The sequence below is a fragment of the Chenopodium quinoa genome, unplaced genomic scaffold (assembly GCF_001683475.1).
Source record: "Chenopodium quinoa cultivar QQ74 unplaced genomic scaffold, ASM168347v1, whole genome shotgun sequence".
Taxonomy (NCBI): domain Eukaryota; kingdom Viridiplantae; phylum Streptophyta; class Magnoliopsida; order Caryophyllales; family Amaranthaceae; genus Chenopodium; species Chenopodium quinoa.
This window is the reverse complement of record NW_018744348.1, coordinates 176,567-201,849: the sequence shown is the minus strand read 5'-3', so window position 1 is coordinate 201,849 and position 25,283 is coordinate 176,567. Positions and strand designations below refer to the sequence as shown.

Genomic DNA, 25,283 nt, shown 5'->3' with positions numbered 1-25,283 from the left:
GGTGTTGCGGAACCCTCCAGCTTTGATATCCTCTTCTAGAACTGTGACAATGGGTATTGTCTTTGCTAGAGAAGTTTGTGCTAGAATTTGTTTCATACAACTGGATTCTGAACTGTCTGTTCTTTTTGCTGCTTTACTTTCTTGTTTGCTAGATTACCGTTATGGCATACCTCAGCTATCTAAAAAAAGATGCACTAGACTAAATAAGGCTGCACAGAGGACATCACAGTCAGCATTTGCTAGGTATATATATCTATTAGAGTTTGGTTAGTTAAGATGAGTGGCTCTTGCATTTGGAAATAGCTTGTTAAAGAGTTTACCTTTAAATGTAGCACGTGCTCATCGGCAGATCAGTTTGCTCCTGCACAGCCTCCACGGCGCCGTACATCAAAGAGGGAGAAGTGTATACAGGAAATGGCTATGCCAGATTTCAATAGGTACACTGTTTTCGTTGTCCAGCCGCTATTGTGTTTATCTTTGTTGTATTGATGAACGATTTTTCCTTTTTCCCTCTTACTGGCTATACCTTCAGATTGTTGCATTCCTAAGGGTGCTTATTCGGTCCTTGTGGTAAAGATACCATAATAGAATATGTATTTCGTGCAGTATTCAAGAAGCAGGAATAGGTGTCCTTTCTAAGAAACACAAACCCACATCTACTGTACAAGGTAACTGATTCTGTCAGTTTTAAGAATGTCCTATTATGGTTTAGCATCTTATAGGGTTTTGGTTTTTGTTGTTGTTGTTTTTTTTTTTGTGTTTTTTTTTTTTTTGTGTTTTTTGTGTAGTATTAGATATTCTTGGTAATGCTACGGATCGGCGGTTGCCGGCGGAGCCTTTCAAACTGTCTATGCCCTTTTCGTGTGGCAAATGCGGTGCAAAAAAATTTATGTTTGAATCCTTGCATTATTGCTGTGGGAATGGAGATATCACGATTGCTGCTACTGAATATCCCCCTGAACTTGTTTATTTATTTACTTCGAAGGATGAAGGTGTTGTGCATTTTAGAAAGTATGCTAGGCTGTACAACAACTTGTTCGCATTTAGTTCACTTGGGGGTCATTATTATGCAAACACATACAAAGGGATTTATCTTTTCAAGTTGCAAGGGCAAATGTATCATTTTGTCCCAGATTTATTGCCTGACGATGACAATCCAAAGTATCTCCAGTTATATTTCTATGATGGTCAACATGAATCAGAAAGTAGGGTTGGCTGTTTCCCTGAAATTAGAGAAGACATAATTAGCATTCTGATGCAGGTATCCGAACAAAATCCCTATGATGTGTTCTTCCGAAATTTAAGGGACAAGGTCATTCATGCAGATACAAGAATTATTTTAAATCAAGCCTCGGTTCTTGATCAGCGTGTTTATAATGCTCCTGCTGTTGATGAAGTTGCTGCTATCTGGCCGGAAAGTGCTTCATCTAGCCAAAGTCTAGGTCCTCATATATTAGTCAGTGGACGCTCTGATGAATCTCACCGAATCTATCATAATTATGGCTGCTATGATCCGCTTCAGTATCCTTTGTTGTTTCCTCGCGGTGAATGTGGGTGGACTCAAGGGCTTAAAAAAAATTCTCACCCGTCTCGGAGCACGACAGATTTTGTTCCAGATCCTATAATGTCTTGTGCTGTTCATACTGCAACAGATTTATTGGAACAAGAAGAAACCCGTACAGATTCTAAAACTTATTCTTCGTGCTTAATATTAGGTGCTCTTTTACTGTTATCCCCTTTAAATATTGTCTTTCGTATCTTAATTGCAGGTGCAAAAAGAAAGAACACTAAAGCTGACAAATTCATTTATGCAAGAGAGTATTATGCCTACAGATTACAAATCAGGCCTAATAATATGTTGTTGCGAGCGGGTAGGTGTTTTCAGCAATACATAGTGGATATGTATGTGAAGATTGAAAATACAAGGCTTGATTATTTCCGAAATAATCAAGACACCATAAGAGTTGATCTATATAAAGGTATTCTTGATTCACTGGATTTAGGGGAGACTCTTGGCCAAAATGTTGGCCGTAGAGTTATACTTCCTCCTACTTATATTGGTGGTCCTCGGGATATGAAGAAGCGGTATTTAAATGCTATGGCTTTGGTACAAAGATTTGGGAAGCCAGATCTTTTCGTAACAATCACTTGTAATGCTAATTGGCCTGAAATAAAAGCCGAGCTAGCTGCTGGTGAGACGGCACAAGACAGACCTGATTTGGTTGCTAGGATTTTTAGAGCAAAATTGTTAGCATTGAAAAAAGAAATCATGGAGAATAAGATTTTCGGGGAAGTTGCTGCAATGGTGTATGTGGTCGAGTTCCAGAAGAGAGGGTTGCCCCATGCTCATTTTCTTATTATTCTGAAACCTGCATATAAACTCAAGTGCCCTTCTGACTATGATCGATTTGTTTGTTCTGAAATACCTGCTCAAAGTAATGGCACCCTAAGAAGAATTGTGTTGGCGCATATGATGCATGGTCCTTGTGGTGTGCTGAATCCAGATTGTCCATGTATGAAGAAAGCTGGTGTAAAACGCAGTTGTAAGAACAAATACCCTAAGAAATTTTGTAATGAAACAACAAATAATAAGGATGGATATCCTATCTACCGCAGGAGAGACACTAGGGAGCAGGTCACCATAAGAAATGCACAATTAGACAATCAGTGGGTCATTCCCTATAACCCTTATCTGTCGATGCTATTTGATTGCCACTTGAATGTTGAGGTGTGTTCGACCATTAAGGCAGTAAAGTAACTGTATAAGTATGTCTATAAGGGCCATGATAAGATTTCCTATAATGTTGTTGCTTCTGATAGCGAAACTGTAGATGAAATTCACCGATATCAATCGGGTAGATGGGTATCTCCTTGTGAAGCTGCATGGAGAATATTCAGCTTTGACCTATTCGAAATGTACTCTTCTGTTTTGCCTTTACAGGTCCATTTGCCATACATGCAGACTGTTCATCTGCATCCACATGAAAGGCTACTGTCTGTTGTTTTGGATGGCAAACATTCAAGAACTCAACTAACTGAATTTTTTGCAATGAACGCTGCTACTGAACATGGCTTAGGATATTTATATGATGAATTCTGCGAGCATTATACATGGCATCAGGGTGATAAGAAATGGAAAAAAAGAGTGCAAAATAGGATTTCAGTTGGCCGCTTGGCATTTGTGTTCCCTGCAGAAGGGGAACGGTTCTTTCTTAGATTACTATTGTTGAATGTAAGAAGTCCTACGTCTTTTGAAGATTTGCGTACTGTTGATGGCTGTCTGTATTCAACCTTTCAGGAAGCTGCTCTAAAACGAGGCCTTATAGAAGATGATGACACAGCTAATTCGACTATGGCTGAAGCATGTGAAACTCATATGCCTGCTGCTTTGCGTCGCCTGTTTGCAACAGTGTTAATGTTCTGCCAACCAAGAGATCCTGCTACTTTATGGAATACTTATTATCCTTTTCTTGCTGAGGATTACTCTCACAGGTTTCCAAATCAGCTTGTGAGAATACAGCAACTTACTGTTCGAGCAGTTGAACAACATCTGGAAGCCATGGGAAAATCCCTTGCCTGTTTTGGTCTAGAGGAATTAGTATCACAGGTTAGTGATGAGTTTAGGCGTACAAAGGATATTATAGATGCTCTAGATGCGCCAATCCCGCAAGAGTGCTTAGGTTGTCGTTCACAGTTAAACTCTGCACAGAATGCTGCTTTTGAATGTATTATGGAACATGTCCTGCAGCAAAAAGCCGGTGCTTTCTTTATTTATGTTCCAGGAGGTACGGGAAAAACGTTTCTCTACAATGCTCTCTATGCAGAAATTCGACAAATGAACAAGATTGTTTTGCCTACAGCTACATCGGGAATAGCTGCAGCTAACATTCCTTCAGGGAGAACTGCTCATTCGCGGTTTAAAATCCCGATTGATGATGAGGGTTCACTGGCATGCGATGTTCCAAAACAGGGGAGTTTGGCTGCATTGTTAAAGGAAACCGCTCTAATAATATGGGATGAGGCTTCTATGGCTAAAAAACAAAATGTTGAATCCTTAGATCTTTTATTGCAAGATATTTGTGGAAATAAGGTAGTGTTTGGAGGGAAAGTAGTTGTTTTGGGAGGAGATTTCCGACAAGTGTTGCCAGTGGTCCCACGTAAAACAATGAATGAAGCAGTAGAGGCAAGTATTGTCACTTCTTATCTGTGGCCTAGATTTATGAAATTTAGGTTGACAGAAAATATCAGGGCACGGGAAGACCCAGGATACGCTTCTTTTCTGCTTGGTTTGGGAAATGGCGAACTGCAGCAAATAGAAAACGCTTTTGTCGAGCTACCGGAACATATTGTACAATGCACAGATGACTTTACAGACTTAGTTGCCACTGTTACAGAAACAACATTTCCAGAAATTGGCCGTGGCTGCTTTGACAGTGAGGTTTTCACAAGAAAGGCGATTCTGACACCCATGAATGATGATGTGGATAGTATAAACGCATTCATGATCGAGAAATTTCCTGGTTTTGCTGTGACTTATAAGAGTTTTGATGTTGTTGTTAATGATACATGCAGTATATATCCTACGGAATTTATTAACAAGTTGTGCCTGGGTGGAATGAGTCCTCATGAGCTTGTGCTGAAGGAAAACTGCCCAGTGATACTGCTAAGGAATTTGCTTCCATCTTCAGGTCTTTGCAACGGTACAAGGTTAATTTGTAGGAAGTTTTTTCCGAATGTCATTCAGTGCACTATAGCAGTTGGCCATTACAAAGGAGAGGAAGTTTTTATCCATAGGATTAATTTAAGGCCTTCTAAGTCTGTCAAGTATCCGTTCATGTTTGAACGAAAACAATTTCCTATAAAACTTAGCTTTGCAATGACAATTAACAAATCTCGAGGACAGACTCTTAGCCAAGTATCCATTTATTTACCACGCCCATGTTTTTCCCATGGGCAGCTTTATGTTGCCCTTTCACGAGCAAAAAAATCAAACGATGTTTGCGTTTTCACTGTAACTGCTGCTAACCAATGTTCTGTTAATGCAGTTAAGAATGTAGTGTCTCATAAACTTCTACAGCTTGCAGGCATTGTTCAGAATGATGTAATGTAGACTGACCGTTACATTGAACTCCTGTTACCAAACACAGGTATACCAGAGTTGCTGATGGTGATTGTTTTTTAATACAGTGAGAATATATATATATATATATATATATATATATATATATATATATATATATATATATATATATATATATATTACATGTCAGAGCAGGATTTAATGTTACTAATATATGTTTTGGTGTGAATGTAGGCTGGCTTTACACTGGACATTGTAAGCATGTGAATGCGCTTTAATTGATGTACTAATTTAGTACAGCAGTGCATCTCTTTTTTCCTGATTATGTTTCTGTCCTAAGAAATATGTGATGCGGGGTTTGTAGATGGCCTTCCTGCATTGTAGCTTATAAAAATATCCTTCTGTCTTATAATCAGGCATTTCGTGCTTTCAATTATATTTATACTTGTACATACTAGGCCTTAGTTTTGATACACTGGATTAAGTGTTCATGATTCTTCTGATCAAGGAATTGATTCCTCCTTTATTTTCTTTTCTTATTTATTCCTTTTTATCACTTTACCTTCTCTTGAATTGGCTGAACTTGTGTATGCTTGCTTTTGTTTGGGCTATAAATATTTTCTATTATTTTGCATTATCTGTTGTACTGCATTTTTATTATTGAGAAATGCCTTTATCCAGTATAATCTTGTTATGCTTTTTGGCAGCCGGAACAATTCTCCAACTGATGTCATTCCCTTAGGAGAAAAGATTTCTTTGGAACCTATGCCTGCTTATAGAGAACACTTTTCAATGATCAAACTGACCTCTTTTCATAAGTTCACTGTCAGGACATGCAGTTTGATAAAAGATGTGAGGTTTTGCTGGAGTGGCACTTGATGCAATGTAAGCTTTCTACATTTTCTTTTTTTCATTGTGAGAAAACAAATTGCTAAAGATGTTAAGCTCTTCCTTCTGCTAGAGAAGATAGCTCTTTTGGAATTAAAGCTTCCCCGCTCTTTCTGAATTCTCGGATGATGGTGCACGTTCAATTGAACAAAAGTTGATCTTATGAAATTAATGCATTAGCTGCTCTGTCAATCGCATGCATGTCTGATTCCCAGACTTAATTTATACCTTTTGTGCAGAAAGATACAACTCAAATACCCAAACTGGGATTCCAGTTTAAAGAAAGATAGACAAAATGAATCTACTTCAAAGGAGGCTTCAGGAACAAACATAAATGATGTCTCAGAAAATGACACCGTGTCTAATGGTATTTGTGATAAAAATATGCTCTCTCGAGTAGTTGAGTGCGATTAAAAGAGTGTCTTCCAAAGGTTCGTAATGTTTTTGTTTGCTTCTAGACCAATTCGATTTTTGAAATAAGATTGACAAATAAATATTATTAGTTGACTGTCAAATCCACATATGTATTTTTGATGTTTGACATGCACATGCTCGCTAAATTATTCATGAACTCTGAACATTATTGGCTGCATACCCTTATTAATCTGGATAGCATGATATGGCCTTAGATAAAAGCAATACTGCTTTGATACAGATTTAAAAAGTATGACCTTTGCACCTAACTTTTTTTACCTTCCTCTTTGCTTAGGTATCTTGAGATGTCATCTATGGACGAAAACAATTGCTGGTGTGGTAGAACTTTGCTTGATCATGTTAATGAAAATACCGACATATATAAACACTATGCCCAGCTCTGTGAGGTACAATATAACTATGATTTACAAATTTTTCTGATGCTGAAATACCATCAGCCTTTGACTTCTACTTTGTTACGTCAGACTTAGTAATATCTTCTGGATAAGCTGTCATGAGAAGATATTATTTGGTCCTCATAACTAAACTTCACAAAATTCCATGATAGTACAATGATGTATCAGAATGACTTAGGCTCTTTTCTCATGGTTTAGCATTACCTGATTTATTAATCTGGATTAGGTGCGCTTGTTAGTCACGAATTGTGGTTAGCCTTTCGTCGGATGCTCACTACCTTTCAATGACAAGAGTCAGTGATATTAGGTTGTTTAGTGTGCTTGTTCTTGCAAATGGACAGTAAATGATGTCTAATTGGAGCATTTTGTCATTAACAGATAGGTTGTTCTCCCTTTACCTATGCAGAGGCTGTACCCCAAGCTTTGAGTATTTGTATTTACCATACAGGAAGCAAAAGACTCAACAAGCAATAGCATTTATCTTCTGCTGAAAGTGTATCCTATACAATATATTATGCTTTGCTATGCATGCTTGATATAGAAGTCACTCGCATTTTATTTTACTATGGCGTTTACTTGTTTAGTTGGTATATTTACTGTACATCGAGTCTATGTTAAAAATGTTTTTGCTGATCAATACTCACTAACGAGTATTTCGACAAATATGTACTATAAACCATGTGGCATTTCATGTGTTACTAATAGTGACTTTTGATATTTTGTTGAGGTTATTATTTGGGTTATGTATTGCATAGTTTATAGGTGGGCTTTGTTAATGTAGCCCATTGAATATAATTACCGTTATACTTTTGGTATGACAGATTTGTTAATAGTAGAGAAGAATGTAGAAGCATTTCACCTTGGAGATCACAACTAGCAATTACAAGTCAAAGTAACTATTCATGGTAAGAAAAATACTTTTATAATAAGAGATGTACTTGCTTTTTGCTTTAGCCACATAAAAGAAAGTCTTTTTTTTATTTAAATATGCTGCATAATATAATAGCCATAATAATTAGGATATTTTTGCTTATGCTTTAAGGAAAACATATTAAACTACCCTTAGGTGCTTGCAAGCTGTAATCAAGTAAAAAAAAAGAAGGCTAATTACTGTTTGCATACGGTTACTGTTGCAACAAAATACCTAGATCAATTCTCTTTCAGCTTTGACTATAAATACTAGAAAGGTTGGGGACTTTTGGAGCATCAACTTTATTCTCTTACTTTGCATCCTTAATTGTGGTATATTCTTCTTCTTTCATGCAAGTTTTAAAGTAGCTTTTACATTACTTGATGTAACTATCACTCACATTCTTAGCTACTTTTTGAAAAAAAAATTGGTCAGAATTCCATTTTGAGAAATCTATACCTCGTAATTATTTTGCTCCTTTTAGTATAGTCTAGGACTGCCACTGAGTTTGTTTGCATTTGTATATGCTGCTATATGTTTATTAAGTTATCTCTATTACAGTAACTATTGCCCATGCAATATCTCAATTTGCTTTATTCTTGAAACTATTCTGTTTGTTCAATTTTTTTTTTCCATTCTTCATGCTTAGAATTTGTTTATAGATATTCTGTTTAAAAAACTAACTATTGGAAGAATGGCAACAGATTGTATATCATATTCATGTAACCTACACTTATCATCATACATGCACTTTTATGCTGCCTCATTCTTACAACCTGTAAAGTATAACAACTATACCTGTTAGATTTACATGCAAATCGAAAATATTCCTTACTATAGTTCTTTTGCTGACTATTTTGCATTCCATGAATTACAGATCATGAATACACCACCAAGAATGAAGCTTGAACCTGTTTACCTAGATTAACTAACTGCTCAAAGCAAGGACTACAAAGTTAAAGTCACTGTCGCTGAAAAGGGAAGAGCTCAACCTTCTCCTAAGAAACCTGGTATGGTCTTCCAAACAATCATTTTAGAGGATGAAAAGGTATATGCTTGTTGTAAACTTAAATTATAGAAATATATATAAGATTTGTTTTCTGATTGCAGTGTTCGATATTACTTGTTGCAAATATAGTCTCCTAGACCTAATTTATGAGCTATAAAAGAATCATTATACAACAGAAAGAGTATACAAATTATGAATAAGAAAATAGCTCTAGAATATTTATGTGTAGGTCTGTTCAGAGTTAGAATTAGGTTACTTACTTAAACATGCCTCAATTCCCTACATAGAGTAGTCTTTTCTGTTAAGTGTTCTTCTCCTTAATGAGTATGATATGTATGTTTTTCAGAAAAACAAGATGCGCTGTGCTCTTTTTGGTGATCAGATTAAAGCATATGAAGATGTTCTGAAGCCATCTGGTCAGTACGAAATATCCAAGGCTCCTATAACAGCTGTTGATGAGCAGTACAAATTTAATGGACAAGAACTTCCATACCAAATGACTGTTGGACAGCAAACCATCATTCAACGGTTAAATCCAGAAAGTGGACCGATTGAACTAAAGTATCAGCCACTGTCAAGTATTCCACGATCACCTGATCCAAATGGAAGATTTGGTAGTGCTTATTAACTATCGTTTTAGAAATATCTACAGTTGTACTTGCATCTTTGAAAATGTCATTACATGCATGCACTTTATTATGCTCACTTGTAACTTTTTTCCTAAACCAGATATAGTTGCTGTTATCCTATTTGTTGAAGCAACACCGAGACTAATCCCCAATACACGTGGTAGGGATAGTCCAGTTCGGGAGATTTCTATTACAGATACAAGGTATATATAGTTCTTCAAAAGTTGCGCATTGTATCATTTAGCTAACAACTGAGCCAGACTACTTACACTTATTATTTATTTATGTACCAGCCAAGATCATGCTATGACTATTTCAGCATGGAATGATCTCACTGGGAAACCTTGTGATGCTCTAAATAATTGGGCTGAGAAATTTAATGTTGTTGGTTTTACTGCCCTCAAGACCCGACACACACGAGGTCAGATTGCTTGGTATAATTTACATCTTCTAACTTTCGCTGAACATTAAAGAATAACCTTTCTTCTATTTGGCTACAGGATTCACTCTGAATACAACCATGTCCACCAAAATCATTCTAAATCCCAAAGGAGCACGAACAGATCTGCTTCGAGAATGGTAAATGTTATATAAAATCATTCTATCAGCAAATAAAAACAGGTTAACTAAGGCTTCCTATTTTGTTTCAGGGTTAACTTATATCAGCATGTATTGCAAGATAGGCAAGAAAGGATTCTGAATGTCAGATACCCAAGCACTGAAAAGAAAGTTGTGACAATAGCTGAGCTGAGAAGTAAAAAAGGTCCTCAATTCACTGAACTTATTATACATGGGAAAAAAAAACTTATAATACATAGCATTTAGGACAGCTATATATTTGCCTATTTAGTAATACCTTGTTAACAACATTGATGCAGGCAGCTAATGCAACACCAGATGAAGTTGCTTGGATCAAAGTCACAATTCCAGAGGCTGACTTACAGAGAGTGAATGCATACATAGGGTGTCTTGGCTGTGGAAAGCGGTCACACCTTGCACTTGGGACTCGCTTCCCTTGCATTTCTTGCAGGAAGGCAGACACTACTGCTGCCCATAAGTATACTTTTAGCCCACAGTTTAGTTTTTTAAAAACCTCTATAATTATTATACATAAACTAACACTTTGTTCACCTGGCATGTGTACTGTTATAGAGTTACTTTCAATTTCGAAGCTGTTGATGACACTGGTACAATGTCATTTACAACTTTTAGCGATGATACAGAGAAACTTTTCCAAAAGACAGCAGCTGAAATTTGGGATATGAAAATCAATGTAAGGAATCCCATCACTGTTATGATCTTTAACGTTGTGCAGTTTTTAAAATTTTTCCAGCTTTGTATATGCTTTTGTGAGTATAATTGTTCATCATGATATGCATGTACCGATTATTATAAATTCCAAAAAAAAAAAAAAAAGGGAAGGAAGGACTGTTTGATTACAATACTTTCTGTTACTTAGTCTTTTATTCTCCAAAAAAAAAAAGGGTAAATAATTTTGCCTTCTTCACATGCTATATACTGATTATTTATGCATGGTCATGAACATTATGGGGAAATTGGGAGGCTTTTAAAGCTGTACAAGACAGGCTATCAGTGGAGCCTTTTTTCATTCAAGTAACTCCGACTCTAGAGTTAGCAAGGAATAATGTTCTATTATGGACACTGAAATCTGTCGATGTCGAAGGTGCACCAACGAGCAACAATGTGCCAGGTTCATCATCTTCTAATCTGAACAGACATCAGTTCCCTTCTACAGCTGGTAAGGGACTGCCAGCACCACAAATGATCGGAACTGATGTTGCACCAGCTGCCACATCTAAGGACCATGGTAAAGTACCCGCTGTTCCTAACTTAGAAGGTGATACTGATTACAGTGAAGAGAACACGGAAAAAACCTGATGAGGTTCTTGCTGAAATAGCCCAGTTTCATGAGTTCAAACTAGCTTCCCAAGCATTTGAGAGAGATTGCTTTGATGTCTCATTCCAGCCAGCAACTACGGGCATCACAATTTCTGAAGCACCAACACCAGTGACAGACCTTCCTACATGGGCCACTCTTGGTCGCACTCGTAGCAAAGCTAAGAACAAAGAGCCAATGGAAGCTAATGATGCGCAGGAGTCGGATGATGAAGACCAGGGTCCAAGGAAGAAACTCCAAACAGCCCTTTTCAAAGAGAATGCAGAAAAAGACAAGTAACAACCAGGAATCACCTTGAAGTCTCCCTACCAGCTTGCATGTGAAGCCAGTTTAAGAAGTATAAGTATTTGCCTCCTTTTGCTTTTAAAGTATTAGAATGAATCAAGTACTATAGTATGGTACATTGCTAGGGTTAAGGTCAGGTATCTTTTGGATGTTTAGAAAGAACATTTTGCACATCGTGTGTTCTCTATAAACATCAGCTGTATATACAGCACTAAGCTTTGTAGTAGCACCTAATCTGCAGTTATGTCTTAGAAAGCCTTCTATTATGTACATAGTACTAGCAAAATAAGTATGATGTATTAACTTGTATCCTTAAATCAGGATGCTTATCTATAATATAACTTGGTTATTGGAAACTATTTCTATTAAGCTTTACGTACCATTTCATCTGTAGCCTTTTAACTTAGCAGGCTCAAATGAGTGCTGCACCGGCTAACTTAGATGCATTCTTTGACACTTTTACGATTTTTCCACTTATCCTAATTTCATATTCATTCATGCATGTTCAGTTTCCAGTAATCGCAGACTACATTTTACTTCATATATGTTTAACAATCATGCCTTTTTTGAGAGTTGTTTGAAATCCTTTTCTTTCAACACTTTTGGTTTCCTTTTGTAGCATGCTGGCCCTCATTTTACAGCACAAATCAAAGCAGGAAAACAGCCATGGCTTGCTACGCTCACCTACATTCTCATGCTTTTCATCAAGGCATGAACACTGGTAATTCTCTAGCTATTCTTGTTGCACTAATTCATTTTACCTATCAATCTCACTGCCTAGAAACTAATTATGGACAGAGTGATTAATAACCTAGGTCACATGTCACATTAGAGTTTTAATATGCTTCTGCAAATGTTAGAAGTTCCTAATTTTGAGTCCTGAACGATTTCATTTTTTCACAGCCGTGCAGTTCACATTTCCATTTTAGGTGCTTTCGAGCTGCACTATACTCAGGCCTCTACAGAAATGTTAATAAAATATCTATGCATTGACAGGCGCCACCATGGCTTTCACAACCCAGGTATGTAAAATATCCATGATAGTTAAATTTTTTAAACTGTCTTGTTTGCTTTTCGTGTACTTTTCCCGCTGATAATTTTCCGAATATACAATAGAAAAGTTACTGGACTGTTAAAAGACTAACTGGGTAAACATATCTAGACTAAGATACAAAATAGCTGCAGGCAAGTTAGATATTCATGGTTAATTTCAAATTAAAATATCAAAGGATAGCAAAAACAAAGTGAAGGAAGTGCTTTCTAAAAAGAGAAGCTAACCTTTGTCTAATACCATTACATTACATAAGGAAATAATTCATTCTAAAACAAATCTACTACCCTTATTAATCTCTTAACACAATAAAAGCAAAGAAAAAACACACAGTCTTGATAACATAGCATTCTAAGAAGGCAGATTAGTCAGCCTATTACACCAACACTAAGTCGAAATCAAAGACTATGGAATTTCCTTGTCTAAATTTTATCAACGCCCCTTCATCTACTTGGACATTGTAGTGATCAGTAAATTTCTTTACACAATTCTTTATTAAGCACTGAATAATCGTACTCCCAGCCTTTGTAATCTTCAACTGAGCAGTAAACTCTCTATCAAAGTTCTGCAAAGTGATATCTGTAGTATCAGGGAAATCCTGAAAATGTTGCCTAGCAAAATGCAGCGGAACATTCTACCAAAAACCACACCACACAAAATAATATTAGCAAGAATACAAACAAGAAATGCGTGTTCTGCAAACTACCATAGATTAAAAGAAAAACATACTATAACTCCTTGCTGAATATACGCAGCTGAAAATATGAAAAAGAAATACTCTTCATGGCAGCTAGCAGCAAGTTCAGTGAGCCAAGCATAGGTCTCAATCATTTTAGCTGAAGATCCTTGAACAGTTGGTCGCCGTCCACGTTTTTTATAAGAACTGCTTGAGCCCTCAGAATGTTTTTCCTTTTGTATCTTCTTTCCTTTCTTAGCAGTTTGAATTCGGATTGTGAATGAACTATCCCCTAAATAAGTGAAAATTAGGATATCACCTACTTCTATCCCATTATCTTCCACAAAATCAGCCCATCCTGCATCAAGATATGTACTCCAACCTCTACCACATTCTTCATGAACTAAAGTAACATACCAAGATTCTTGACAGCCATCTATGAATAACTGAATATTTAAAAAGCCATCATCTAACACATCTCCAAAACCATCAGGGATATGCTGCACATATGACAATATTCACTTATTATGAACACAATACAAAGTACTAACCACACATAACAGCTAACCAAAATATATGCGACATGCACAACAGAAAAAGGCAGAAATGTAGGCAAAACCTAAAACTAAGCAAATCCTACAATAGATGGACATCAAACACTAACAAAGACAGTTTAAATAATTTCATACCAGCTTATCATGTTGCTCTTTGTCATACTCATACCGAACTGTAAACACAACTGGAAAATCTGCCATGGATTTTTTCAGCAAGACACTTATTCTCTACAGCACCTACACAATAATTTCTGTAACAGTCACAAAATTCCCATGTACTTGCCAACTGATAGAAAATGCTTCTATATATAGACAGAAAATCTGAACCTAAACTGCTGTACTGTTACATATATTACTGAGAAAATAAAAGGTCATTAATATCATAATTTACCCTGAGAAAGTAATTGAGAAATAAGATTCTATATCTATGTGTTTCTAAAGACTTCTTGTCTTCTGTAAAAATAATGAATATACTGATGGTTGAATATCAAGCAGCTGTTAGGTACAGAATATTAATATCACTTATTTGTATTTTCATACACTTATAATTTTAAAAGGCAGCAATACTGATTACATCCATATCCAATCTTTTATCACTCTTCCAAAAGTGGATTCCCTCACTATATAGTCTACTAAATAGGCTTTACAGTGACATGACAAAAGATGGTTAGATATTCTTTTAACTGACAACGCGAATAACAAGCAAATATAAACTAATAACTTTCGCCTCATATTTAATTAATTCGAATAGATAACAACAAAATGTATTATCAGAATCTAGAAAAACCATTAAAATTACAATATAACATTACATGATATCCTATATCAATTCACAAATTGAAAAATATATGGTATAAGAAAGATTACGATAAAACAACAATAGACACTAAGTTTGAAACACATGAACCTTACTTTTGCACAATAATTAAATTAGTCTTACAATACAAGCATGGCTATGCTAGGCCTTTTTAACAATATATCATCGAATTTAAGCTGGCTCAATGCATTTTGCGCTTCTAACGTACGTCCACTAAAAGCACCATATAGGTTAACCTTCTCCATAAAAAGCTAGAAATGTTTCGTAAATAAATAACCAAATGATCTAAGACCATTAATGTGGTGCTAGCTGAAACTCGAATAGGAGAGGAAATCCTTGACGATAAATTACTAATCCACCTACACCACTAATAATATGCTCAGCCTCATAGAAGAGATTTACGCCGTTCCTCAGGGAACAACCAATTATTACATTTCCTTGTCGAGCAATATGCAACTCGGCACACCATTGTTTAAGTTTGTGGCGGATTAGAACAACAGTACTTGGCTGCATACGTTGAAAATATCGACCAGGAATTTCCTGAAGACAAATACACAAGCAGTAAACCAATTAGTAATCAATTAAACATAGGTGACTGAAAAGCATTTTACCGTAAACAACATTCCATACTACAGATTTCTGATGTTCTTGATCAATGCTTATAACCCATTTCATTATTGCATTATTGGCTGCCTGCGTAAAAACAACATACCAAATACATATATAAGAAAAACTTTAAGATTGGAATAGTAGAATAGATATCTTTCTCTACTAAGCTTAGTAAGCATACCATTATCATTCAGTAATACTATCTCTTACAACAAATCTCAGCGCCTTTTATATTCAGACACACCAGCAAAGCTTAGTAAAAATAGCCACAGGATTCACAGCAACTGTAGCCATGTGAGTCTCTATAAGCATCAGATACACTAAGGCTCTGCCAAATTTCAGATTCTATATCACTGTGAACACCCTAGCCTTAATAATTACCATGCTGCAGGATATCTTTTCCTGTGATAGATTCTCTTTATATGTAACCTGGTGTACTAGCCTAGCAAAAGCAAATAAACACACGTGCAATTTACACGTTCTTGTAAGCTATAGATATGAAAAAAGAACAACAATAGATTTTGAATATCTATCTATAACCATTATAACCTCAGTGTTCTAAAATAAACTCAAAAGTCAAACAGATTATACTTTATAATAGAGCAATATTACCTGTATCTACACTAGCAGATAGATTACCATTCAAGGAGAAAAACCCTACCCTATGGTCCCAGAAGCATGGAGGTGATTCCAATTACTGAGAAGTATACCATACATCTCTTAAAGTGCACTTTCTTATCAATTCCATTTGTACCAGGATCAAAACATGTCTTTTTATGTCGATATTTTTACAAACACTGATGTTGTCCATTGCTTTAGATGTCTACAAAAAAGTCCCTCGCCATATTTTTTTTCCAACTACCTTTTATGTGAAATATAAACTATTACAGTGCTACTGTATTTGTACTCTGAGCTTTTTTGGCCATGTATACATTAACAATTTCCATCTAATATGTTCAAGAGCACAAAATATATAATAAGAACCATCCATTTTTCATAAAATAAAATTCGATTTCATAGTACTTACACCCTAACTTCCTTTACTAATTACAATAGATATTCCAATAAAAACCAATTACTAAGCCCTAACCTTAATTCCAATACTTCTACAGATCTACTTAAGCTGAATTTTTAATGGTCAAGCAGACCAGTGACTCGCACTAGCATTCCTACACCTAAACCCCAAAAAACCTCTTTAATTACAAACATAATACACTTATTATAGCCATGACGAATCTTCACTTGTTTCTTGATCAGCTTCATGATAATTGCCTGTGCTAGAGTCTGATCCACTGTCATCATCATCAGCAGCAGCAGCAGCAGCAGCATCATCATTATTGTCCTCACTCATCGAATCAAATGACCCATTTGCCTTAACAGTACGTTCTTCTTCAGTTTCAGTTTCAGAATCAGAATTCGTACCACTTTCCCTATCTTCATCGTCTCTTCATCTTCCTCAGACTCTTCCTTTTTTTCATTATTCCCTATTTCCTTCTCTGCCTCACTTCCTTTTTTATTAGTGTGATTTTCCCCTCTACCGCTGTCTGATTCAATTACAATAACTGGCCATTCTCCACAACCATCAACCTCAGCTTCTCTTTTCCTTTTATTACCCTTTTCTTTGGTCGTCTCATCCTTAAACGACTCTTTTTGTAATAATTCCAGATGTTTGTTCATCTGGTCTGTCACATTTTTAGCGTAGAGCCGAAAGCTTGCGATATTTTCTGCCAGTGTTTTCGTTTTATTTGACCGCCAGATTGATGGTGTGAATGATTTCCCAGAGGTAGCTGTGCTGTCGGTACTCACCATTGTTTCAAGCGGAAAATAAAAAACTCAACCTCACACAAAATTCAGCTTTGAATAAATAAAAAATAGAGAACAGAGAATGCAAGCCACAATAGAGGTAAGAGAATAATAACAGAACAATACAATGCTCAAGAACACAATGACCACTCAGAAATGCATATAGCAATTATGACAAACTCTTGGAAAAATAAACACCCAATGACTTTCCAAATACAGATGTTTAGAACTTTACCTATTGTACCACTTAAACTTTAAAGTAGTCCAAATATAGAACATAGTCACACCATTTCATAAATTTTCTTATATATACGATATGTATCAACTACCATTGTCTGGTGTTATCGTAAATCATTTGCCTAATTGGACTTCGACAAGAAATCAAGGGTGCACAATTCTGTAGCCCAATTTTTGGCTTTTATATTTTAAGTCGTTGCTTTGTCAAAAAAAGACCACATTTCATTGACACAATATTTACCTCGGAAAAAAATAAATAAATAAATAAAAAGACTAAATACATAGTTCATAATTAAACTGTATATTACAAGATGCTCTTAGTTTTACAACCTACACATAAACTCGTAAATAGCCCCAACAACAATTCAACGAGCCTTGCTTAGCTTACCGTCGGGGGGCACGCGCAACGCGCGTGCTCCAACGACTAGTAGAATAAAAACTAAATTAAAATATTTAAATCCCTCAACAAGTTAGCTTCAAAGGCAATCAAGAATCCAAGGATGCTCTTTGAAATCATAAGATAAAAATTTACTCACTTGGAAGTTAGCACAATTTTCTCTGAAGATAAAAGAATGTTAGCAATATTACTAAACTATGATTGTATTAAACTCAAGTAAAATTCATAAGCCCAAATTCTGGGTAAACATTACTTCCATGTCGATTGTCTAACAGTAGTACATAATCGCCTCATTGTGGTCAAAGCAAAAGACTAACACTTCTAACAGACTGACAACAGAGCCGCTAATATATCTCTCTTCCATGTTAGGGTTTGATTTCAAGTAACTCTTTGCCTATAGTAAGAGAAGAAGACTAAGAGCACCTTTTAGTTCCTACAATCAATTTATTTCCGTTATTATGAGTCCATTGCTACAGCTTCTTGGCGTGGAAGAAGTTGAAGGGATGGTATATGATCCTTGACAGTGACGTGTGGTGCTGCAATGAGTTTTGTATCTTTGGTTGCTCCTTTTACAATGTCAAGTACCTTCCTCACCTCGTTGGCTAGCTCAATTACATAGTCATCCTCATGATCTGTCCAGGAAATCAAAAGTTAATATTAGACATTGGAGTAAAAGAGCATATTACATATTTACATGGATAAGAAAGCTACGGTTCATGACAAAACAATTGGCAACATCCAAACATACGAAATGGACAGGACATCTCAGACAAAAAGAATAAGAATTGCATGTGAGGAAGGAATAAAATGGTGTCCAACTCCTTCAAAAACAAACAATATGAAGAGAACGAAAGTAAGTTTAGTCACACATGTTATTCACCCACCCATCTGTCTGTAAACTAATAAGCAGACGTCGGAGAAGGAGTCCGAAGTATGCTGTATGCAGTTTGACATGCAAACATGTGTCTACTATAAAATCGCATGTGTAAGAAAAGTATTCATATATGCACATATTATCACTCTAAATGCAAGATCTTACTACTGTTTTCCCAGGTGACTTTAAGTAGACTTAACTAACAGTATTGGTAGTCAAATTCTTCAAGGATTAGGGTTGGTATTTCATACAAGTACTCTTCATCTATCACCAAAGTGTGGAATGAATCAAAAATCTCCTAAAAGGTAATTCCATTGCAGCAAAAACTTCACTTCAGCAGAAGCTGCATTACTTGCAAAAAAAAACCATTTTCCTTGGACAAGAAATTACCCCACTCCATTATTTTGCTCTTACAAATGTTGGTTGACATATATCAATTCCAAAGTTTGTCCGGTCATCCCTTTCTTTTATAGACATCAGTTATTCAATCAAATGAAAAATATTTCCAAACCAACTAAAGTAATCAGTATCCTATTGTAAATAGCAGTTAGACAAAAAAGACTCAAGGAGCTTACCAATCTCACGCATGGCCTTTTCAAGCAAGAAAAGATACTCTCTGTTGTTACCACATGGCCCAATAGCAGTTGCAATTTGCCTATATTATAAAAACAAGCTGATCAGCACACGCTAAATTGGTGAACCACATTAACCTCTTCATCATCATTCCAAGTCCAAAGTACCCAAAAATAGATACTGTATTGTAAATGGGAAATAAAGAAAAACTAAAAGTTCCTTACCAAGCCATCTTATCCAGTGGAGCTGGCCCCAGATAGTATTTATTAAATATTGGATCAGGAGTGGACATGAAACTGCATTGCATAAGAAAAGAATGAGGATTCAAAAATACAAAATAATTACTCTGCAGTATGGATTCAAGAAGACATGCTCAATTCACTTGAATAAATAAGCAACTTACACAATCACCCCAGTAACTAGAGGCTCGAGATCCTCTCCTTCCTGAACTCCGAAAAATTCCACATCAGAATAAATCCACAAATGTATGTAGATTATAGAAGAAATCCACCAAAACATTCTCTTACCTTGTAAAAATCCACAGTTATCTTGTGATCATATTCACACTCCCTACGCTCCAAATACTGCATATAGCAACAGCACATTGATCAGGACAAAAATATATCATAATCAAAATTGATAAAAGAAATCATTAAGCTACAGAGATATTGTAGCCATAAGGAGGAAACAGTACCTGCATTGCAGCAGCTTCTATTTCAGGACCACCTCTTACACAATAAGCAGCCCCCCACTGGAACACAGAATAAAATTTAAAATCAATGATGCTGCACATCAAAATACAAATAAAATAGCACTACATTTCACACTACAGTTTAATACAGCTATGGACCCAAAACTTGACTACATCAAAAGGAACATAGTGGTTCAATGATTCAGACGAAAGCAAGTATTTTGACTCATTACAGCAGTTGAGACGGGCAGCAAAATTTTAGACAATGTCCTAGATACATACTAATAGCGCCCTAGAGAATATAGAAACATTAAAATTGATTAAGATGATAATTTCGGCTATCACTTACACATAAAGTTCCTTCACTGTATTCCAATGTACAAGTTCTGGCTGGGTGTTCAGGTGTACCCCGGTGATCAATGCATGCTGCAAGATATTAGCAACCATGTAAGCAAAATCAGAATCATAGTCTATACCTCAAAAATACTAGAGTGCAACAGATAACTTACCAAGATCAAATACCCGCTTGTAGTCCTTTACATAACCAATCACTTTCTCATCGTATTGAAAACCTGGGTTCCACACCAATGAACCATAGCCAAAAATCCAGAACACCATGGCTGATAATCTGACAAAAGGTAAATGTAACTTAATAACAAACAGAAGTCAATCAAAATGATTGTGGGATATTAAATTTCAATTCCTTTTGAGGTTAACAGGGAAGGGTGGCAAAGAGAAGGTGCAATGAAGGATAGAGGAATTGCAAACAATTTCAAATCCAACTTTTAAAAAAAGAAAAATTGAAAACATTTTATAAGCAAACAGTTGTATAAAGGTGTCAAAATGGCCAGCCTTGCGTGTCAACAAGAATAGTTCAATATGACCAACACAGTTTTCAAGAGTCAAGTGGACCACTAATGTGGCCCATTGGACATCTCATTTTCCACATGCTTGGTGACCATTTTTAATAGTATTTGCAAGAACTGTATCAATATTCTATAACATGTCAAATTCTATGGCTTGTTAAGTTGTTAACTTGATACATTCCTTATGCCTATAATTCTGTCATACACTCAAATGAAGATACATTCCTTATGTCTATAAATCTGTCATACACTCAAATGAAAATTTCTACATTAAAGACTAAAGAGTGGTTACCCCATTTTTGATTTATAACAGTCCTTAAAAAGGACAAAAAGAGAGGAATCTTTCCATGTATCATCCTCAAAATAATAGAATATGCTCAAAACAAAAATAAAATCCCCATGTTTTTCTTATACTAAAAAGAAATTTTTACTCTATCCTTTCAACTTCTTAATAATTTTTCATAGGTGCAAACACACACGTTGAATTAATTGTTCACAATTAGAGTTGTACAAAATTTGCCTCCATAATTGGGAAGACAAGTAGACTTTTCAGTATCACAAAGTTTTACAATGACTACAACTCTAATCTATTCATTGAAACAAAACAATCTATATCTAATCTAAAGATTGTAAACCCTTTATCTCAATATGTAGAATGTCATCATATTACCTTACAACAATCTAATTACACTATCTAAACAAATATCTAGCACTTATAAATAGCCATGAACCAATACTTTTAAGACCATATTCTGTCATTATATTTTGGTGAACAATTCTCCACACATCTCCTACCAATTGGCCCTAGGATACTCATACTATTTGAGTAAACCATATGAATTTTTCTCATACAATAATCGATCACAACTTCATAATAGTCCACACTTTACCATCACATTTGCTACATTTGAACCCACAAACATTTACACTCATCAATTTCACCAAACCAAAGAGTGAAACTCTTATAATATACAACCCCTGTTTCTTTTTAGTTGACATGAATTCCAAAAAGACACGAATTCCCCTTTTTGGAAGTTTTTTTTAGTTGACACGTTTCCTTTTGGTGTAAATTTTTTACCTTTACAAGGTACCCCACTTACTTTTTCATCCTCTCTCACTTTCTCTCCTTTCCTTAATATATATGCCTAAATCAAACGCGTCGAGGAAGTACTACTTCACTATCACATTCCTTAAATTTGAAACCACTAGCGTTTACACTAGTAAATTTCACCAAACAAAAATGTGAAAATTTACTTTTTGATAGAAACGTCTAATTATGAAGTTGGTGCACATGAACTTCGCACAAAAGGTGGAGTAAATCTGAGTCAAACACAACCTAAGCAATCTTATCCCTAAAACTATCAACCCCACAACAACTCACATAAATTTGGTTTTGCAAGAATTGCAACTAGCATATCCACACAAAATTCTTTAATTAATGTAAAATTAAAAACCAGCAACAGCTTGTCACGTGACTCCAAATAGAAAAACAATTTACCTAATTACAAATTTCACCTCCCAACACCGTTTGTCTAGCATTAAATTATACGGAGCAATATTAATAATAAGACAATAGTACAAAGAAAAGGGGAAAATTCCAGAAAATCCAAAACTAATAACATATAGTATACACATGAAATCCAAGGTTCAAAACTTACAAGCACACACAATACAATACCTTTAACCACCACCAAATCACCGGTATTATAAGTTTATAACGGTTGTTTGAGTGAGATTTCGTCGCTAATAGCGAAAACATTAATAACACTGATCGACGTGATTTGGTATCTATTGAACACGATGATGATCATAACACTAAACAATAGTTGGTGCAATTACAAAACTACAAATATTCGATCATAATCACACTAACAAAACCAATTTCTGAAGAAACCTAGCTAAATGCCTAAATCAAAGCAATCGAAAAAGGAAATAAGATGTAAATCAAAAACAAAAAGGATCGAAATTTCAAATTAATTCAAAAAAATTACCTGAAAATGAGCAGAGAAACACAATGCGATCAAATTCGAACAAAGTTGAAATCTGATCAGCGGTAAATTAGGGCAACAGATTAAGAGATGAAGAGAGAGAAAGAAAGAGAGTGGATTTGTGAGTGAGAGAAACGGAAAACCCTAATTTGTTCGTATTTCAGCGAATAAATAGGTTTCCCTTGAAGTTTCTCTCTCTAAAAATGGTGATTTTCACCCTCTTTCTCTCTCTACGCTGCAATGGTGTTTTTTTGTGAGGGAGGAAATATTGCAGAGGTGGTCAAGTATTTATATTACTAGAAAACATACAAAAAAAAATAAATAAAGGAGGTTTTAATTGTTTGTGCCACGTGCACACGTATTTGGTAAGGCAGGTCTAATATGTCAAATTACGTTACTTAATTAGTTAATTAATATTGAATAAATCGAATATACCAGTATTTATTTATGTATAATATAAGGTTTGATTATATAATTTTAATGTAGTTTGTCTATAGGAAATTAGGAATAAATAAAGAAATAGTCATGGCATGGGTGTAGTTATGGGGGTAAATGGGAAAATTATCGATTTTGATTTGGATGATATGAGATTTTTTTATTGTAGATGTCTAGGTTCATTTTCTTTGTATTTTCTTAATGTTGTTCTTGCATTGAATCTTGGGTTGTTATGATAAAATAGGAAAAAGATCTTGATTGATCTAGGGTTAATAGGTGTGAACTATGATGTACTTAGATGTTAAATCAATCCAGATACATTGTAATGCGCGTATTGTTAGAGGAAAAAATTGTAAAATAAAGTTTTTTTTCTTCAATTAGTTGAATGGAAAAATATATATAGCTTGGCATTTATATGAAAATCAATTCTCTACATGTCAAATTTATTTTATTCAACTGCATTATTGTAATTAATTAGTTTGTATTACGGAGTACAAATTTGTGAATTGGGAAATTTTTTAAAAAAATATTAATGTAATGTTAATCGTTTTTGTTAGTGTTTGATGTGTATTAGAATTTTATACACTCTCATGTATAATATACAATCAATAAAAAATATATATATACACTCAATAAAATATATATCGAACACATATTCATGTAAAAGTTAGAATTTTTTGGCCATGCCATTGTGATCGTGTGAATTAATCAACTAAGGGCCTGTTCTGATTCACTGAATTGAAATGAACTGAGCTTAAATGAATTGTTGGACTGAAATTAAGCTGAAGAGAGAACAGACCCTAAGTTTATGTACCAAAAAAAAAAAAAACAATCTTTCATACCAAATCAAATTAGTAATAATAATAATAATAGAAAAAAAATAGTCACCATACTACCAAATTACATTATAATATAGAACGATTATGTAATTTTAACTAGCATTTTGGCCCGTTCAATGCACGGGTTATAACTTATGTTATTTTATATAAATGTATGTTTTTCAATAGTTGAAACTACGAAGTTATTGTTACATGACTTTTGAGGTGAATGCTTTGAAAATTATTTTAAAAAAAAAAAAAGTGATGGTGGAATTGTGGAAGAATATGAAAGAATTTAGTTAAGTATATATACATGAATATTGTAGAATATGAAATGACATACTTCGTATTAGTTTAAGTTATATTTTAAGTTTAAGAGATAAAAAGACTATTTTTATTATACTTCAATTCATATGTTTATGTAATAGTTAATTCAACTTTATTCTATCATGGTAGAAATGAAACACTTCATTTTCTTACTTAAATGTGCAAGTTACGCAAAGAGACTTTAACGTTATATAATATTTTTAAGTTAATTTTTTTAATATTAAAAAGGTAAGGGGAGTAACATGTGGCATATGAGTGAAGTTGTGAGAACATGAGGCATATGAATAAGATGTGATGACATGTGGCATATGAATGATTGTGGTTTGAATTTTTAAATACTAAGTATAGATTAAAGCATGCAAATAATATTGAGCACTTATATTTAGTCTAGATGATTGATGGTCTGAAAAAAAAATAAAAAAAAAAAAAAAAAGGTCCAATAAACCATCTTAAACTATCTAGAAGACTACAAGAGAGTAACAAGACAATACACTTTGCTATAATCAAATATAAAGTAAGGGGTAGAATATTACTACGTAGAAACGTAGAATAGTGTGTCGGCTAATGTAATAATGTGGTTATAAATATTATAAACAAAGTACAATGTTATAACATTATCGTTTATTACATTGTTACATGTTCATTAACGTATCATCAAAATGTTGACAACCTTTTTTCAATAAATATTAATTAACACTTTTAATACTTTTTTTATATCAAAGTTTGATTTTCATATGAAAATATATAGGAGTATTAATCACCAACCTAGCTATAAGGTAGACAAATAAGCATTTACCAATTTTTTTTTTTTTTTTTTTTTTTTTTTTTTTTTTTTTGAAAGATTTTTACCAATTCAAATACCACCTTAACTTTTTCTTTTTCTTTTTAGTTTCTGAACTACTTACATTTTAATGAAATGGCCAAATTATAGGGGTCGTTTGGTTCGCACGAGAAATGGAGTGGAATGAACAAAGGGAAAGACAATGAATGGAATGAAAATCCCCCAATTTTGGAGTGT

The 25,283-nt window shown here is 34.7% G+C and overlaps 5 protein-coding genes across 5 annotated transcripts; 4 read left to right on the top strand and 1 right to left on the bottom strand.

Moving 5' to 3' along the window:
* Nucleotide 1: 1 nt before the first annotated feature.
* Nucleotides 2-1,667, top strand: LOC110696323. The gene is made up of 2 exons (XM_021873617.1): nucleotides 2-243; nucleotides 333-1,667. The coding sequence occupies exons 1-2, from the start codon at nucleotides 50-52 to the stop codon at nucleotides 487-489; spliced, it is 351 nt and encodes a 116-aa protein (XP_021729309.1). The 5' UTR covers nucleotides 2-49; the 3' UTR covers nucleotides 490-1,667.
* Nucleotides 1,668-1,855: 188 nt separating this feature from the next.
* On the top strand, nucleotides 1,856-8,636 carry LOC110696338. The gene is made up of 6 exons (XM_021873630.1): nucleotides 1,856-2,728; nucleotides 2,780-5,101; nucleotides 5,315-5,335; nucleotides 5,762-5,937; nucleotides 6,208-6,364; nucleotides 8,586-8,636. Exons 1-6 carry the CDS (start codon nucleotides 1,856-1,858, stop codon nucleotides 8,634-8,636), a joined length of 3,600 nt encoding a protein of 1,199 aa, XP_021729322.1.
* On the top strand, nucleotides 8,585-9,559 carry LOC110696337. Its single transcript, XM_021873629.1, has 3 exons — nucleotides 8,585-8,718; nucleotides 9,064-9,331; nucleotides 9,447-9,559. The coding sequence occupies exons 2-3, from the start codon at nucleotides 9,073-9,075 to the stop codon at nucleotides 9,557-9,559; spliced, it is 372 nt and encodes a 123-aa protein (XP_021729321.1). The 5' UTR covers nucleotides 8,585-8,718; nucleotides 9,064-9,072.
* An 87-nt stretch (nucleotides 9,560-9,646) lies between these two features.
* On the top strand, nucleotides 9,647-11,892 carry LOC110696322. Its single transcript, XM_021873616.1, has 3 exons — nucleotides 9,647-9,767; nucleotides 9,847-9,925; nucleotides 9,997-11,892. The coding sequence occupies exons 1-3, from the start codon at nucleotides 9,653-9,655 to the stop codon at nucleotides 10,169-10,171; spliced, it is 369 nt and encodes a 122-aa protein (XP_021729308.1). The 5' UTR covers nucleotides 9,647-9,652; the 3' UTR covers nucleotides 10,172-11,892.
* A 6,018-nt stretch (nucleotides 11,893-17,910) lies between these two features.
* LOC110696276 (gamma-glutamylcyclotransferase 2-1-like) lies at nucleotides 17,911-22,963 on the bottom strand. The gene is made up of 9 exons (XM_021873558.1): nucleotides 22,689-22,963; nucleotides 20,341-20,459; nucleotides 20,181-20,257; nucleotides 19,835-19,891; nucleotides 19,668-19,724; nucleotides 19,544-19,584; nucleotides 19,365-19,436; nucleotides 19,143-19,222; nucleotides 17,911-18,325 (listed from the first exon to the last, which is right to left on the bottom strand). Exons 2-9 carry the CDS (start codon nucleotides 20,447-20,449, stop codon nucleotides 18,150-18,152), a joined length of 669 nt encoding a protein of 222 aa, XP_021729250.1. The 5' UTR covers nucleotides 20,450-20,459; nucleotides 22,689-22,963; the 3' UTR covers nucleotides 17,911-18,149.
* Between the last annotated feature and the right edge of the window lie 2,320 nt (nucleotides 22,964-25,283).